The 18,114-nt window shown below is 31.6% G+C and overlaps 1 protein-coding gene across 1 annotated transcript; it reads left to right on the top strand.

Annotated features, from left to right (window-relative positions):
* Window positions 1-492: 492 nt before the first annotated feature.
* On the top strand, window positions 493-6,773 carry eIF4EHP (eukaryotic translation initiation factor 4E homologous protein). The gene is made up of 6 exons (XM_088275742.1): window positions 493-627; window positions 707-881; window positions 3,017-3,181; window positions 4,326-4,448; window positions 5,587-5,723; window positions 6,254-6,773. The coding sequence occupies exons 1-6, from the start codon at window positions 617-619 to the stop codon at window positions 6,582-6,584; spliced, it is 942 nt and encodes a 313-aa protein (XP_088131868.1). The 5' UTR covers window positions 493-616; the 3' UTR covers window positions 6,585-6,773.
* Window positions 6,774-18,114: the final 11,341 nt, after the last annotated feature.

The following is an 18,114-nucleotide window of genomic DNA, read 5'->3' on the forward strand; positions in this document are numbered from 1 at the left end:
ACATCTTTCATGACTTTTTTTCAGTGAAACTCTATATGTTCGCGGTTGCTCTTTATTTTAGTACCGAGCAAAACACTTGAGTCACTAAAACTTATTTTTTATGATATCCTGACCGAATGAAGCCATTGCCGCATCACGCCTTCAGTATTTGAGATATGTTTTTAATTGAATCATCAATCGATTTAGTATTTTATTTTCAAATGATCGCTTATTCATTTATCGTTAAATAGTTGAGTCTGGTTGAATCCCATTCTTTTGTCTGTGGTCGGTAAAATAGAGGGTAAAGGATTTCGACAAGGCGGACGAATCTTAGGTTACCGGTGATTTGAAGTGAATTTATTGTTTTTGTAGCCCATCCGATACATCGATGAACATTTCTAAAAATCCTCTTAGGGAAAATGCGATTTTTCAATATAAATAAAATGTAAGTAAGTACTGAGAGTAAAATAATATGTTTCTTGTAAACTGGTCAATTTTTTTTTATGGGTAAACATTGATGATAGGTGTCTAAAAAAGTGTTGCATCTGCTTGAAATCGTGCGCGAATTCTGCGATATATATTTTTTTATTTAGATCGTTGCACAAAAGAAGCAATCACGTGTCGCCCAAGGGACATTATGTCTGACAAGTACGAGTAAATATAAAATATCCAAGTCTTTTCTAAAGATGGTTGCGTTCTTTCTTTTTAACCTCACTTTTCTGCTTAGCACCAAGGGGGATGGAACGGATAATAGTGACAATGAAGAACATCGCGAACCTTCCCCTGATCGGTCGTCTCCCATTCATGTGCCCGCAAATGAGCACAAGCTGCAGTACCCTTACTGGCTCTGGTTCAGAAGACCCGGAAATAGATTGCGAAGCAATACACAGCAGTATGAACAGGTAACATAATCCTACTTTGCAATGTCACAAAATACTATGCGGCTACGTGATCGTCCTATATTTTGGATTTAACTGTTTTTCGACTAATCGACGACCACTCCAGCGCCAATTCGAACATGTTAATTACTTCTCATGCTTTCTCATTATAACTATTAAAATTAAAACACAAAATCTCTTCAATATTTATTTTACATACCTATAATAATTAATAAAATAAAAATAGTCTATCAATGAAGCGTAAAAATTATTGAGGGTGCTGTTGTAGTTCTTATGGGAATACTAAAATGTTTTAAAGATTTTATTCCTTAATTTAAAAATAAAATAAACCATCTCAAAGCCAACTACATCCGCAAAGTAGCCAAGCTGTGTTCCAACGACAAGCGACTGCTTTGCCCAGAATTTTCTCTCATAAATTGTATAATGAATGTAAATCGTCCGCCTCCGTAGAGTAATACAAGTGATTTTTACACTCTAATATTTATTCAATATTACCCTGGACTGGTACCTGAAACGGAGGGCTGATCCCCTTTCCTTCATGTATTATCGATCAAGATGACAGTATGTTTATATGATGCAGTGCCCTATGCACCGCCGGTTGCGTATTAGAGTTTGAAGAAATTGTATGATATTAGTTACTTTTGACATAAAAAGTAAACCCACTCCCGTGCAGAAACTGGCAATGAACCTTATGTAGAGAAGTTAGAAAATGATAAATAAAATAGTTGTTGCCAGGATAAATTGTCACGATAGGTAATTTAAAAACACACACACATTTTAAATTGTAATGGTAGAGACTGACCGGAGCCATTTCGTCGTAATGTAACACGTTACGATGCAAGCATTCGTATAGTCAGTACAGCGAGCCGAGCGCTCCATCCATAGTCGGAACGCTCGCCGCGAGCGACGTTATGACGAAATGCTCCGGTCAGTCCCTACCTTAATGCTAATGACACTAAACAATGTATTTTTCTATAGCCATCTTTAAATTGTTTGTAATTCTGATGTTTTCTGATTTCTACTCTTTTGACACTCTTTTTTGCAGTATCATATCTACTTTGTTGCTTGTAAACAGAGCTTATTTTGTTGTTATTTTTATATTTGACAAGAACATAAAATAAAACATTCTGTTTACTGTCAATAGGATGTCGTAAGGTCATCAGATATCTAAATGTCACTTGAATAATGCATGTCTAAAAGTACAACAGATCTAACAATTATTATTATTATTTATATTTAACTTCAATTTCTAATTAAGTACTATCTGAATAACATTACTTCTTTTAACCCTTATGGTGCATAGGGCACTGTACCAATATGACAATTTGGTTATGCTCAATCAATTGTATTGAAGCCAGTGAAGAATTCATTTAGAGAGAAAAAACTTGCACTAAAAAAACTACCATATAACCATCTCTCGTTAGTAAAATATCTCTTTATTTATTTTATTTTTATTTATTCATACGAACGCCCAGAGGACTTTTATAAGTAAAAATTCAAGTTACAAAAAAATGTAGAGTTGTTATAAGTATAAGTTACAAAAAAATATAGAGTTGTTATAAGTATAAGTGATGTACACTTCTCATCACAACATACTGCTGGTGAGACTTGGTCTCCTCCGAGAATTTCTAGGACGTCCCTGGTCATCTTTCTCCAGTTCCCACTTCTTCCTGTCCTGCTCCGGTCTTCTTCCGCACATTCCATCCACCTATTTCTAGGTCTGGTCGGAGCACCCTTTTGGTCATGATTTTAAGAACCCTTTCGTCTAACATTATCGCTTTATGTCCTGCTTACCATAGACTTTGCGCCACTTACAGAACCCTACTTTAATACCCTTTTCAATATGCAAAAACAACACTTTCTGCCCTGTAGCGGCTAAATATTAAGTTAAAAATATGCCCCTTTTGCTGGGATATAGTACATTTTCTGGGCATTCCGAAAATATGCACAACTGAAAATTGACGTTTTTTGATTTATGACGTTCTTGAAAGGAGTGAGCGATATACATAAATAAATGTAGAATTCAACCAAATAAACCTTGTTTAATTTTGGATATATTGCCCAACAATTCAATATGGAATTCTACCAACTGTCTGCAGTTACAATAAATAAGAGAAATAACATTTGTTATTTTGCAGGCCCTCAAGTTGGTGGGGCAGTTTGCCAGCGTGGAGCAGTGGTGGGCCCTGTACAGCCACCTGGTCCGCCCCAGCGAGCTGCCCCCTGACACCTCCTTTAACCTGTTCAAGTACGGTATACGGCCCATGTGGGAAGACGAAGCCAATATTGACGGAGGAAAATGGGTGAGATTTCTTTATTGTATCTGTAACTTAACACACCTCCATAGCGCAGTGGCCAGCACGTTTGGCTACCGTGCTGGAGGTCCGGGGTTGGATTCCCAGGGGGGTTAAAATAAATATGGCCGATTTTCACTCTCATATTTATTTAACATCACCCTGGACTGGTACAAGAAGCGCAGGGTTGATCACGTTGCCTTCATGCAATTAACGATCAAGATAACACTGTGTCGCTACGATGCAGTGCCCTATGCACCATTGGGTGCGGATAAAGGTTAGAAGAAGAACTTAACACATTGTTTGCGGAAGGTTTTTTCACCAACCCCGACCCTAATTAGTATACTAATTAGGGTCGTATACTAATCACAAGTAACCGCTAACTCGACTCCTATCTGTACATTGGTTTTTGGCGTCACGCACTGTACCAAAAGTAAGCAAATAGAACACTTATAAGCGTCTCCCGCTCTCTACCAACGGTATGTTAAAGACACTTTTAAGCGTTTCCCGCAAACAATGTGTTAATTGTAAAATATTTGTTTCATGTTCAGAATAGACAACTGCTCAAGCAAAATGCACCATAACCTCATTTAAAAATATTTATATGCTTTCAACCCTTACTGGTCCAATGTCGAATCTCATTCGACATTGATTTTTTGCTCTTAGGTCCCATGTCGGATGTTATTCGACGCTTTTTTCATCATTAGTATTATTTATTTCAATTCCAAGCTTGCATTTTTGTCACTCGTATCTATTACAACAGTATGTGGAGCAGAGGACAAAAGTTTTTTCCAATTGAAATGTAACTGTCTACCTAGATTTTTTTTTAAATTTTGGGGGACCGGAAAGTGTTATACATTTTACAATGCTTTGTTTGGGGAAAGTTGTAATGTTTATTATAGTGATTGTTATAATTAGTATTCTGTCAGCATCTCAGCAATAAATCCTTTTCACACTTATAAGTTTTTATTTATTTTCTATTTAAGTTTTTCTACTATCTGTTACTAACATAAAGGGAAAATGTATAAATATATACTATTTAGCAATATGATATTAAACGTACCCATGTGATATAAAAACTTGAATAATCGTTTCAATAATCATACCTCGTGTAATTGATTTTGCGTTCTAATTTGATGATTTAATATTACAGGTGATAAGATTAAGAAAAGGTCTTGCGGCACGAGCATGGGAGGATTTATGTATGGCCATGTTAGGGGAGCAGTTCATGGTGGGCCCGGAGATATGTGGTATTGTCGTCAGTATAAAATTCCAGGTAATTATCACACACCATGTCCTAACACCAATTGAAGAAATTGCCGGAAAAACCACAATTCCTCTCCTATGATTAAATTTAGCCGTAGAAAGGAAATACACATATTAATATATTTTTGTTAATGTATGTAGCGCACTTGTCCATTAAGTAGCATAGTATTTGTCCGCCTCCGTGGTGTAATGGCCAGCATGTTTAGCTACCGTGCTGGAAGTCCCGGGTTTGATTCCCAGGGGGGTAAAAATAAATATTAGTGATTTTTACATTGTAATATTTATTTAATATTACCCTGGACTGGTTCCTGAATCGCAAGAGTGATCACCTTGCCTTCATGTAAGTAATGATCAAGAAAACACTGCGTCAATTTGATGCAGTGCCCTATGCACCATTGGGTGCGGATAAGGGTTATAAGTAAGTAATAATGTATAGCACAAATCAGCTGTGAAAAATGTGCTGTGCTATGTAATATCTAACAAACAACTTTCCTGAAAATAAAATGTTTTGTTGCTATGTGGGTTTTGTCCCAAAATCTTTAATTATATATATTGGATGGGAATACAATTATGTATCTCGCATATTTAAGAGATATGCGAGATACAAGATATCGTTAGGTGGGGAAGACAACGAAGAAGACAATGGTATGTGCATATGAGGAGAATGGAACCATCCAGATTCCCCCACATTGCACTTCTCAGCCAACCCCAAGCTAGATGACTCTCGTGCAGACCATAAAGAGATGGATTGACACTATGAATCAACATCGCTAATCTATTTTAAAACCAGGCCACAAGGTCTACACCAAGCAGAAGAAGATCTTCAATTAAGTGATCTTTAATTACTTACATCCCTAAAAAGTCAAATTGACAGCTTTATTTATTTATTTTATGTATAAAAATATTATAGCTTATTCATTTATTGATGAAAATAATATACATTAAAAAGCTCCAAATCTTTATTTTTTTTACATTACATTATAGAGTTTGCTTTATTGAAATATTATTATTTCAATTTTAAATTAATCTAATTTGATTAGTGGGAATAAACTTAAATACTTTCCTTTTTATATTCTCCTGTAATGTTGCACTTTGATATTAACTTTTCATTTTGATTATTTACAAGTATAATTACATTCCTTTTGCAGGAAGACATAATCTCCATATGGCATCGAACAGCTTCCGACCAGGTGGCCAGCTTACGAATCCGAGATACTTTACGGAGGGTTTTACATTTACAACCCGGAGTTTCCATAGAGTACAAAACACACACCCTATGCCTCAAGTGAGTACAACTATATTTGAAAGGGCAAACAAAGGCCCAAATGGTGGGACCTTATGTAGTAGAGGAGGGACTGATGGGGTAACTTGCTTTACTTACATGATTAGGATGACTTTTGTTACTTTTTCTCAGTTTATATTTCTTCCCAGGTTTAGTTTTTGATGTCAAATATAAATAAAAGATCTAGAAATACGTGACCGAATTTGTGCACTGATACATGTGATTAGCGTTAAATGATGAATCCAAAAATCGAAATATTTTACAGAAATCATTATTTAATTTGACCGTCCATGACTACTATGTAGCCATTTTATAAAGGGAGAAAAGTATTAAATAATGTGTATCATAAGGATAGTTGAAAATGCAGCATAGGAAGAAGACGTATGTCATGGCTTAAAATCTCAAGTCACTATCCAGTAGTAGCTGCTGATAAAATCAAAATTGGCAACCTTCAACATAGACCGGATGTGTGTACCAGCCATTAGATTTATACAAAAAGATGTATAATTTATATATGTTTTGTTTACTTTCAGAGCGTCAATAGCTAATTCCATGGGGTCCAATCCGTCGGGAGGTAGTAATTCCAATTATTCCTCCACATCTTATCACTCGGCAAGCAGAATGAATTCTTATAACAATACAGATCCTTCTAACGAGTCTTCTAGTGCCAACTCTTTACATCCTCTAAAAGTTTCTTCTAATTCTTTGCCTAAAAACTCATCACCGCCCGAATCCGCCATCGATTCATCAAATACAAATTCGTCCACTCCGGAATCCACCAATGGCAGTCTATCTACGGACACTACGTCCACGATGAGTTCCGGCACCGACTCTACCACACAAAAGGTAAACGAAGCTAGTTGAGACTGACTCCGTATCTGTCATCTGTAATGCATCACGTGAAACTATTTCCATTTGGCCGATGACAGCAGAACTAAAACACATCAGATTTGCATTTAATTGTTTTGTAATGAATTTTTTGTTGTACATTTGTAAATATAAAACATCCAGATCATTGAAGAACATTAAAATTGTAACACAAGACCGTGCTAACTTTTGCTGTTTTTATTTAATCGGTGTTATTCTTAGCCCGATGAGTTTTATACTTGCATATGGTTATGAAGAATGGAGGCTGTCAACTATGTTGAAAGAAGCGACATTTTGTTTTAGTTTGCAAGTCATGATCCTACGTTCTAGAACCAGGTCGAGCTTCCACATAAAACATCGCAACACAATTGTAAAAATGCTTTAAATGCTCCAAGAATCTTTTAGTGATTTTTTGCTAAAAAGATTTTAACTTGATAGATGAATTTTTCGAATGTGTAGGTACAAATGGCAAATATATATATATATATATATATATATATATATATATATATATATATATATATATATATATATATATATATATATTTATTGTACCTTCAAATTGAACATCACATTTACAAAAAAAACATGTATTCTTATTAATGGTGAAGAAATCAATTTTATATTTAGTTTTTATTGATATCTCAACATATATGAATATTTATATTTTTTACTGACATATCTTGGTGGAACGGCATTTGTAAGGAAAACATCAAATAAACAGTGTTTTTCCATATTTATCTTGTTGACCGGCAACTGGGTTTCATCATTACCGACATCAGGCTGGTTTATATAGACGAGAAGTTATGGGTTATTGAGCATCTGACTATTTACAAGGCTTCTACCTGGCACTGACAAGCTTAAACTTTGGATAATGTGAGTTATAAGGTCAACACTGATATTTGGCAGCATTTTTCGTATTAACATGTTGACTGCCAACTACGAGATAATTCGTAGATTGCGTTCTTTGCTAAGACGCCGACTACGAGTTATCTCCTACTGTGTTTACCTTCCATATTCGTGCAGCTATGATAAAATTTCTAGTATATCAGTGCTAATATGGATATGGCTTCTGGGAAGAGAAAAAAAAATCAATGCTGGCTTACATCAACAGAAAGTTAAAAAATTTATTCAAAGTCAAAAAGTAAGAGAATATTTTTAAAGATTTGGCATTTTAGACTGGAATTCTGAAAATTACCCTGGTAGTCAACATGTTAAAAGTGTAATTTTGATACCTTTATTAAGATAAAAGGATATATGTATATAACACTATATAAAATAAATTTATACAGTAGAATCGCGATATAAGTAATCGCGATATATCGAAAAATGACGTATATCGAAAAAAAAAACCAAATTTATTCCCTAAAACTAATTTTTCATACAAAAATGCATTTATATAACGAAATCCCGTTATTATGTATAACAAAATCACTTTTGTCCCGTACGAAAAAATGCCAATACATTTAAGTAAATTTATAACAAATAAAAAATGTTATGATAAAAATATTTCAAAGCCGCGCCGCCGCGGCGCCGCGCCGAAATAAAAAATGTTAAGATAAAAATATTTCAAAGCTGCGCCGCCGCACCATATATGCGGATGGTTTTATGGCGATTTTTAAAAGTAATTCAATACAATATCCCATCAGCTTGAGTAATTAGTAATTAGAGTCAATGAGTCAGTGAAATGATTTACTTTAGCAATAATAATTCTTTAGTTGTGTCGCCTACTTTCAAAACCCGCTAGATCCAGTTTTATAAGATTTTAAAATAAATACTCTATCGGAATGCCAGTTGTGGGTTTTATTGTTCAAAAATTTTAAATACTTGAAAACCCCGCTAAAAAATACTTAAAAACGAACGTTGTATTTCAAATTCCGATATATTCATGAAACTTGCCTTCTGACCCATATCGGTCAATCAGAGAGCGGAGATAGGTCAAAAGTTAAGATGATGTCATTATCGATTTGTGTCTCGTGTTTTTTTTTGAGTACTGAAAAACTTTCCAAAAAAATGGGAAAATTCTCTATTTTATAATATTTTATATAAAGATAGACAAATCTTTGAAACATAAATGTTATCCGGAGAATTTGGATTTTTTTTTGTAAAATCGACTTAAATGGATCTGGCGGATTTTGAAAGTAGGCGACGTAGTTATAATCTCTCTTCTTATTTCAATGAAATTATTTCTGTAGGCCATAAAAATTCTAAAGTATATTCTCTCCCATAATCAGTCCACCTGCTTATCTCAATGGTAGACAATAATAATTCTCTAATTACAATCCGTCTTTTTATCTCATTGAAATGATTCTGTTGACAATAATAATCCTCAAATTGCATCTGTCTTTTATCTACATCGTAAGGGCATTTGTCCACTACACGGAATAATTTTACCGTCCGTCAGGCACGTCAGTTTGCGTTTTAAAACGACGATTTTACGATCGAATTTACGCGCAACGTGTTCACGCACCGATCAAGAGCTCCGATCCGAAGAAAGATGGACAAAAGCACAAGCCAATCGTCATTTTAAAACGCTAACTGACGTGCCGGACAGTAAAATTACACGGAATTTCGGGTAGTGGACAAGCGCCCTAAGTGGGGCGTAGTGTCGGGTAAGACGATCTGCACACTATTGGACTAGCGGAGTAACGTGTTACGACGTACGACATGCACGCATACTTACAAAGCACGCCACACGCGCAAACACAGAAACGTTTGTGTATTTTTACAATTTTATGTTAGGATTTGATTCCCGATTTTTTTACAAATTATTTATTTCCGTCGCTGCAAATGAATGACATTATGAATAATATTTACCAGACTCAACATTACAAAATTGTTTTATTTCAACTTTAAATATGGCCAATAAAAGCAACTAGGAATATTAAATATGACGGACAAATTTAGACAAATACGAATTTGTCTGTTTTATACGGATTTTGAAGGAATAAAGAGATCAAACGGAATTTGAAGGATTATAACGGAATTTTAACGGATTTTAGGAAATTTTTAGCGACGGCGAAAAAAAATTCATCGCGTAAATTTTGGAAAAAAAATTTTTTTCGCCGTCTCGTAATTTCGCAATTTCGTAATTTCGCAATCTCAATATCGAAAACTACTCTTTGACGTCTGACAACACTGGCCATCAGTAGCGCGCAAGCCGTTCTCGTTCTCGGCTTTGGCGGCTACTTGTGATATTATTATTATTATATTTGATGTTATTATTCTCATTTTCAGATACATATTTACCAGACCCAACATTACAAAATTGTTATATTTCAACTTTAAATATGGCTAGTAAAAGCAACTAAGAATATTTACGTTTTTCCGGTTTTAAAATCACATTCTCATATTGTGTACAAAATACATACGAGTATCATCGATTCCCGCAGCACTTTTATCACCGTAAGGTTAATAAGAAAACAAGTGAAAATATGTAGGTATTCAGTTCCCTATGGCCCCCTTCCTCCTTTGTTTGCAGAACTTGCGATCTTTTTGAAAAGCCGCGCAACATTTTTTGCAACGGCGTGCAACATATACATACTAAGTATGATTTTAAAAAAATTCGTTATATGTAAGAATTCGTTATTACGAATTAATATTTTTTGGTCCCTTGGATTTCGTTATATCGCGATTCTACTGTAATGCCAAATTTCAAAATGTTTTGATGCTAAGATAATCATATATATGTATATAAAAGGTAACGAGTTGATCACTACAAAGAAATATTGCAACTTAATCCATTATATTGATTTTGGGTTTGTTAATTTATTAATATATTTTTTTTAAAGAAATACTTAATAATAAGAGGAAAGATCATTTCAGCTGTCAATTTTATTGTCACACTATTGTTTTTGTTTGAATTTTCAATGACCGGCTGCTTTCGTCTTAACTACATATTTCGGAGTCTGGTTGATCTTCTAAACTACGTATAAAATGCAGTTAATATTTTTAATTAAAGCGGGTATACAACTTTCCAAAATTAGAATTATCTGGTTGTCAATCATGGATAGGTGGTGAATGTTACGTAGTGTTTGAGGTTATCACTCAATGAAAGGTCGTAAGTCTTGTAAATGCCCAGACTTCTTCATATATGTTGATATATCAATAACAAATTTATTTATTTTATTTTTAAATATTTTAATTGAACCACAATGTTAGTGATACAAATCAAATTAAAATACTTGTTAAAAATTAATAAAAAAAGAAATGTATCCATATGTTTTCCAATAAGACAATAAACTTTTACAAATTCACACAACTTGCAATTATTTCATCACAAAATGTGCTATTGCTAACATCGAAATAACAAATTACTTTACGAATTATACATACTGCACTGTTTCTAAATTATTACATATCGTGTTGCATCTGCCGAAAAATTGTATCGGATATGAATAAATATTTAATTTTTAATCCATTAAGATATATTTTTAATATGGGTTCCTACTGAAAACTTATGTACATTCACTCGTAACAATTGTGAATGGATCTGCTTTTCAACTTTAGAACTAGTTCAATACATACTATAATAAATACTTGGTTTACATAATTTAATAACCCTCCTATTTACAGTGCTCGTAAATGAAGGTAAATACAATGGAAAATGCCTAACATAAATATACTACTTTTTTATAGTATGAAATAAAAATGCTAAACACGAAAATATTTAGTCTCTTGGAATAACAACAAAATATACATGTGTTTACAATGTGGCCAACATGTTTTTTGACTATTTCTTTTCTTTAGGTTGGTACGTAGCTTGTTGGTACGTTGGCAGGTAACAAAGTATCAGATAAATAGCATTACTAATTGTCAGACAAAATATTTTTATCATTTTGGTGTGCAGCACCAAAACATTTTTCAACACCAATTTTTTTTTTATTCTCAGTCTTTTCTCTAAAATTTTGTACAAAATTATTAATGGACATTAATAGGACATTTTTTTAACAGGTATGTACACTGCATTATTATGTATAGACTGTTAGTGAACGAGTTTAAATTTACATAATCACTCCGTTATTTAACCTGTCCAGGAGTATGGCCGTACATGTAAGGACATTTATATATAAAATGGCACTTGTACTGACATCTGTGGTTGTATTTAAACAATATAATCACAAATCAAATCATGTTTACTGTTGTAAATATTTTTTTCATTCTAGAAAACATGTTGCTTATAGCAATCTATGTCCAATGACTATGATATAAAATTATTAAAATATATAAAATATTAAAAGTAAAAAAAGTAGCAAAAAAACTCACTCCCCAGATAAACTTTTGTCCGCAGAAACTCAATCCCGGACAGGTTAACATCAGTGACTTATTTTGTTTTTTTTTTAATGAGAAGTATTTTGAAAATAATGGTTTTGTGTCAAACGATTTCCACTTTATTTTCATCACTAGGCATACATAGCTTGTTAACAATAATGAATGATTATGGGTTCCCTTTTACGACTGTTAAAAATACAGTCACAGTGCCTTATTCACCTCAACATCGGTACATTGACTCCATGACAGCAGGAATAATTGTGGTACGCGTACAAATCCTAACATGTCTGTAGCAAGGAAATGTATTTTAAGATGTCAACCCGTATGGCTGTTAGCAGGATTTAAAAAAAAAATTGTGTTTTTATTATTTACACAAATATTTCAATTTCATACTATTTCTGTGAGCCTAAAGCGGCTCATTATTAGAAATAGGTTTCTAACTGCGGTAGAGGGGTTCAAACCGAGAAACTCTGACTTAAGAGTCCGCGACACTAACCACGGGACCATAATCCGACGTTTTGTTCTCACATAATGCATAATCGTGTATTTGATTTTACCCGAATAATATTGACGTAAAAATTAAGCAGGGCTCTCAAATGTTTTTTCTTGAAACAAGATTTCAATAAAAGGGGCTTTTAGAATTCTAGTTATTCAAATAGTGTATTTTTTTTTCTTTATGAAAAATAAGAATTTAACGGAAGTCCGAGTATTGCTGGTACTATGAATGTGCATATTTAGGCATAGTTTGAAAACTTTTATTGAAAGCACATTTTACAAAATAACACAGACTGATCATCTGCACGGATGCCTGTTTTATCCTGTTCATTACAATTACGCTAATGTTATACAATGTATTACAATACACAGCATATCGACGGCCCCTACGTAAAGTACTCTATCTGCAAATCTGTTACTTTACAGGAGAGAGCTTAGAAGATTTTTTCAATGTATTTTTTTTTTTATTAATTAACGGTTTTATCTGAAATTCTAAACTAGTATTCATTCAAATTATTTAACATTCAAAAACACGATAAAATAATGCATTAAATTGTTTTAAAACTTTATGCTTTGTCAAAATTAAGTGGTTAGCGTTTTAGGAGTTCAGTTTATTTCCAAAATTCGATGTAGATAGCGTCTTATACGCCTGAAAACTAGGCGTAATTTATTTTACATATTTTTTTAGTTTTTTTTAAATGAGAAGATAATGGTCAGTTGATATATACACCAAACATCTCAAAATTGACAAAAATATAGTTAGAGCACTTTACGTAGGGCATGTCGATATATCCTTGCCTGCTAGATGATTTATATTGACTTTAAAACTGCTTTTTTTTAGAAACTCCTAAATATTGGGTTATAGTATTAGTATGACAAATTCACGCAGGTGTACTTGATTAGATTTTTTTTTTAAATTTATCCTTGCTAAAGAATACCATGTCAACTTAAAATTTTTAAATGTGTAATTCCATTCACACTGTATTTTTACTACTCTATAAAGGTATTATATAATTTAATATTGCCTCGGGACCATATCAGTATTGCCTCACCTCCGGCGTCAGTGCGGTTATGGTCGGGTGTCGGCCTGTTAACAGCTTGCCTTCACTCAGTATCGATGCTAAGGTGTCAAGCTTGTCATCAACTAGCATTCGTCTGTTAAATTGTAGTTGTTTAGTTGTTGATTGTAAATTAAAGTACGCGGTTATTTTCGGGTATGCCTCAGTTTACCTTCCATGAGATGGTATGAGCCTCGAAAATCTAAGGAAAAAAATAGTGTATCCGAGAGACGTAAGCGCTAGAACTGCAGACCATCGGCATGCAGTAAACGCGGCGTCATGTCTACAAAGTCTTAGGGTGAAGACTGACCGGAGCATTTCGTTGTAACGTAACATGTTACGATGCGAGCATTCAGGCAGTCGGTACAGCGAGCTGAGCGCTCCATCCATAGTTTCGGATGCTCGCCGCGAGCAATGCTACGACGTTATGTTACGACGAAATTCTCCGGTCAGTCTCCATCTTTAGGTTACTGTTTTTTTTGTTAACTGTTGTTGTTGAGGCCAGGGAATGACGAGTGTGCATGGAATTCCACATAGAGAAATGGGAAAGACTCGAGTGGCAATTATTCTTAAAGAGTGCAGGAGCATAAACGAATATTGACAAATTCTAAGCAATTAAGTGCACTTATCGCTCACTCAAAATTCAACGCGTTGTTTTGCATTGATAGTTACAAATAATATTGAATTTTTAAATGCACTCTTGTAAGTAGACCAATATTAGATGTGGATATTAGCTCAGATTATGCGAGAGTACTACAATGTGTTCTGAAATGTCAGCAAAGAGTGTCAATAATATAAAGTAATAACCCATTAAAAACACTGTTATTAGCTTTTTATATTAGTACTGTAGCGTGGTTAGACAATACATGTACCTACGTGTTGATCAGCAATAATTATGGACTAGTCTATTGTAAGAAAAGTGCACATTAGCAATTTATGTATATAGTTGATTGGCTGATTTTGTTTTTTGAATGTGTTGTTTAATGTGTTGTTTTTTTAGAATACCTATATTGGCAGATTATACTAATTGATGGTTGTAAATTGTTGATTTGTTGTGAAAAATGAATTGTCTAAGAGAAAGTTCCGGTTGTTTGGTGAGTTAGTCAAATCTACTTTGGTGAAAACGACTGTCAGAATTCATGTTTCTCAACAAATTCCTCCATTGTACTTATAATTTTATAGAGTATTATATTTATAAATTCAGTAAAATCTTTCAAAATCCCACATGAGAAGTCTAAATTATAAAAATTAGTCATGGGAGACCTAATATATTTTTAAACAAAATAGATTTCAATGTGATGGAAAGAGGTACTAGATTTAAGATGATTTTAGAGCAAGTTTCGCTGTATTTGAGTAAGTATTTTTCAAGGGGAATTTGCAACTACATTTGGGAATTTACAAGTCTGAAATTTTAATATAAATCTGTAAGTTCCTAAAAAAAGCATTATAAATGTTGTAATAAACGAAAATGCGATCCAAGTGTACTAATAATAGTCACTGGCATATAATAATATGTGGAAATAATATTTTACTTGATGGTTTCATCTTAAGGTGAATAATTAATCCAAACAATTTATAACATATAAAAATTTATTGTGATCTGAGTAAATTAAAACGAATTTGAGTAGATTAAAAAAAAAGTGAATTGGCCATACTGACTCACTAATTCAGAAAAATCTATTAATCCCGTCATTACCTCTGCATTGTGATTGATTGTCAGTAAAATTGTGTTCTTTTTTTAATGATGTGTTTGTTCATTTGTTTTAAGCTTTAGCGAAATTGTATGAAATATAATGAAAAGGTATTATAAGGAAATTTAATTTATTGTTTTATTCAAATGCTTGCTACACTATAATAAAAATATATTGCATTTCTCCTATAATGTTATTTTAAATATCTACTTTTGTTATAGCCTCAAATAAATACTAAAATCTAGATAACTTTTTATGATTGATGCTTTTTAAATTATAAAGACATTAGTGCATATGTTTTCTGTAATTAATATATTTTTTATCTAAACTGCAACAACATACTATTAAATAGAAATAAACCTTAGCTTGGGCTGGAATTACAATGAAAAGTTCTCCTGAATGTATATTTCTGAAGACTTGGCATTTTGAAATCAATATAATTAGATAGTATTTTTCAGGAAGTTCATATTTAGAAAAATAAAATAAATGAATATTTGTTTTTAAGCAAATAGAAATTATCTATGTAGTTGACGCATTATATTTCACTTTAAATCAAACCCTGGACATGATAAAAATCACTATTTACAAAAAAATTTCCTTTAGTAAATATGTATGTCATATCAGTTTCTATTTATTATTTTTTTAGAAAAATCATTTTAAATTTAAATTTGGCAATTCTAAAAGAACACCGATTTTAAATGTATGAATATATTGAAACGTTTTCAAAATCATGTACATAAAATGTTCTGAAAATCGTTCTATAAACCATCTCTTTAGGATCTATTGACTAATATTTAAATTTCAACGTGGTAGTTGAGTGATAATTTGAAAATACCTGTTAGTGGCTTCCATTTGAATGGGGATGATGCCATATTAATGAGATATTTATTAAAAATATTGATTGTCATCTAGTAAAATGTTTTATTACTTTTCTGAACATTTTTTAAAGTGCCTTACTTGGTGTTGTACAATTAGCTGTTTTTTTTTAAAAATAGAATATTGACAGAATCTTGTATGTTGATCACTTTCTTATGTGCATCAAAGATAAGAATTTTTAAATTCCACTTTCATTCAATATATATATATATATATATATATATATATATATATATATATATATATATATATATATATATATATATATATATATATATATATATATTTATATATATATATATAATATATATATATATATATATAATATATATATATATATATATATATATATATATATATATATATATTTATATATATATATATATATATATATATATATATATATATATATATATATATATATATATATATATATATATATATATATATATATATATATATATATATTATATATATATATATAAATATATATATATATATATATATATATATATATATATATATATATATAATATATATATATATATATATATATATATATATATATATATATATATATATATATATATATATGTATATATATATATATATATATATATATATATATATGTATATATATATATATATATATATATATATATATATATATATATATATATATATATATGTGTATTTTTTATTATAGATATACTCTTAAGACAACATTTCCATAAACCCTATCCTTTTCGTGTCATGCTAGTGATTATTGTCACATATCGCTCACTCCTTTCAAGAACGTCATAAATCAAAAATTGACAATTTTCAGTTGTGTATGTTTTCGGAATGCCCAGAAAATATACTATATCCCAGCAAAAGAGGCATATTTTTAACTTAATATTTACCCGATACAGGGCAGAAAGTGTTGTTTTTGCATTTTGAAGAAAAGGTATTAGTTAATAATTTTTTTAAATATACTAAATATTTTTGAATGTACAAAAAACCTTCAGGTTTTACCTAAAAAGATCTGTTGCATATGAAAAAGTTTAATAAGTGGCTTGATATTTATTTCTAACACATTGTATTATATTTTTAAACTTTAAAAACGTTCTCCTGAAAAATCAAGTTTTTTGATTTATGACGTTCTTGAAAGGAGTGGGCGATATGCCAAGTTTTCTGAAGGCAAAATATCATTAAGCTTTCATAATTTTGCACAAGTCTAATGAAAAATTGACCGGGTCATTTTTTGTCTTCTGCTTGTATTTATATTATCTGAGAGATTGTCAATTGACGACATCTATGACCTGTCAAATGGATAATTACCTCGAATCTTGTGCTTGGTGAATATTATAACGCTTGCATCACATTAATATAATATTATTTTAGTGTGGTTATTATTATGTTATTTTATACACTATGTTTATATTTTTAATTTAATAAAGTTTTTTTTAAACAAACGCTTAGTAACCATTTGAAAACTAATCACAAATTTTCATGAATGATCTTGTTTGTTAAGTATACCTGTAACGTGTACTATCATAAGTCACGATTTAACAAAGTTTATGTTTCTTTTGTGTATTGTATTTTGTAAGTATTGTGTCTTTAGTTCCGACTGATAAAAAAATATTCATATTTTGTAATTAATTTAAAGACAGTGGATGCAAAACTTCCATCTCACTACATTTGTTCCGCATAAAAGAATGATAAATCTTTCTCCTGTAAAATTGCATTTTATGCCTTACGATAGAATATGTAGAAGGCTTCAATATTTATATTAAAAAAGTCTAAATAAATGTTAAAAATTGCTGATTAAATCCTATTTAGTTGTCACATCAATTTTGTTATCCCTCAAACTTTATAGAGGAGGCAAATCTAAATGATTTCACCCTGTATGTGAACATGTCCATAAAAACACTAGTCACGCCTTTCGCTCCCAGTATCAACACAGTCAAAGTATGCAGAAAAAAATATGTTGATAAATTAAGTATGGTTAGAATGATTAAAGAAAACACTTCGTTTTTTACCACTTGAGTTTTATTATAGACTACATGTTTCAGAAGTTAAACTTCCATCATTCAGGTCTGTATAATAATAAGTGTTTTCTTTAATCATTGTAACATGTCTTACCACAAAGTTAAT

Source organism: Brachycentrus maculatus, unplaced genomic scaffold (assembly GCF_059751285.1).
Source record: "Brachycentrus maculatus isolate JH-2025_06_01 unplaced genomic scaffold, ASM5975128v1 h1tg000037l, whole genome shotgun sequence".
Classification (NCBI taxonomy): Eukaryota; Metazoa; Arthropoda; class Insecta; order Trichoptera; family Brachycentridae; genus Brachycentrus; species Brachycentrus maculatus.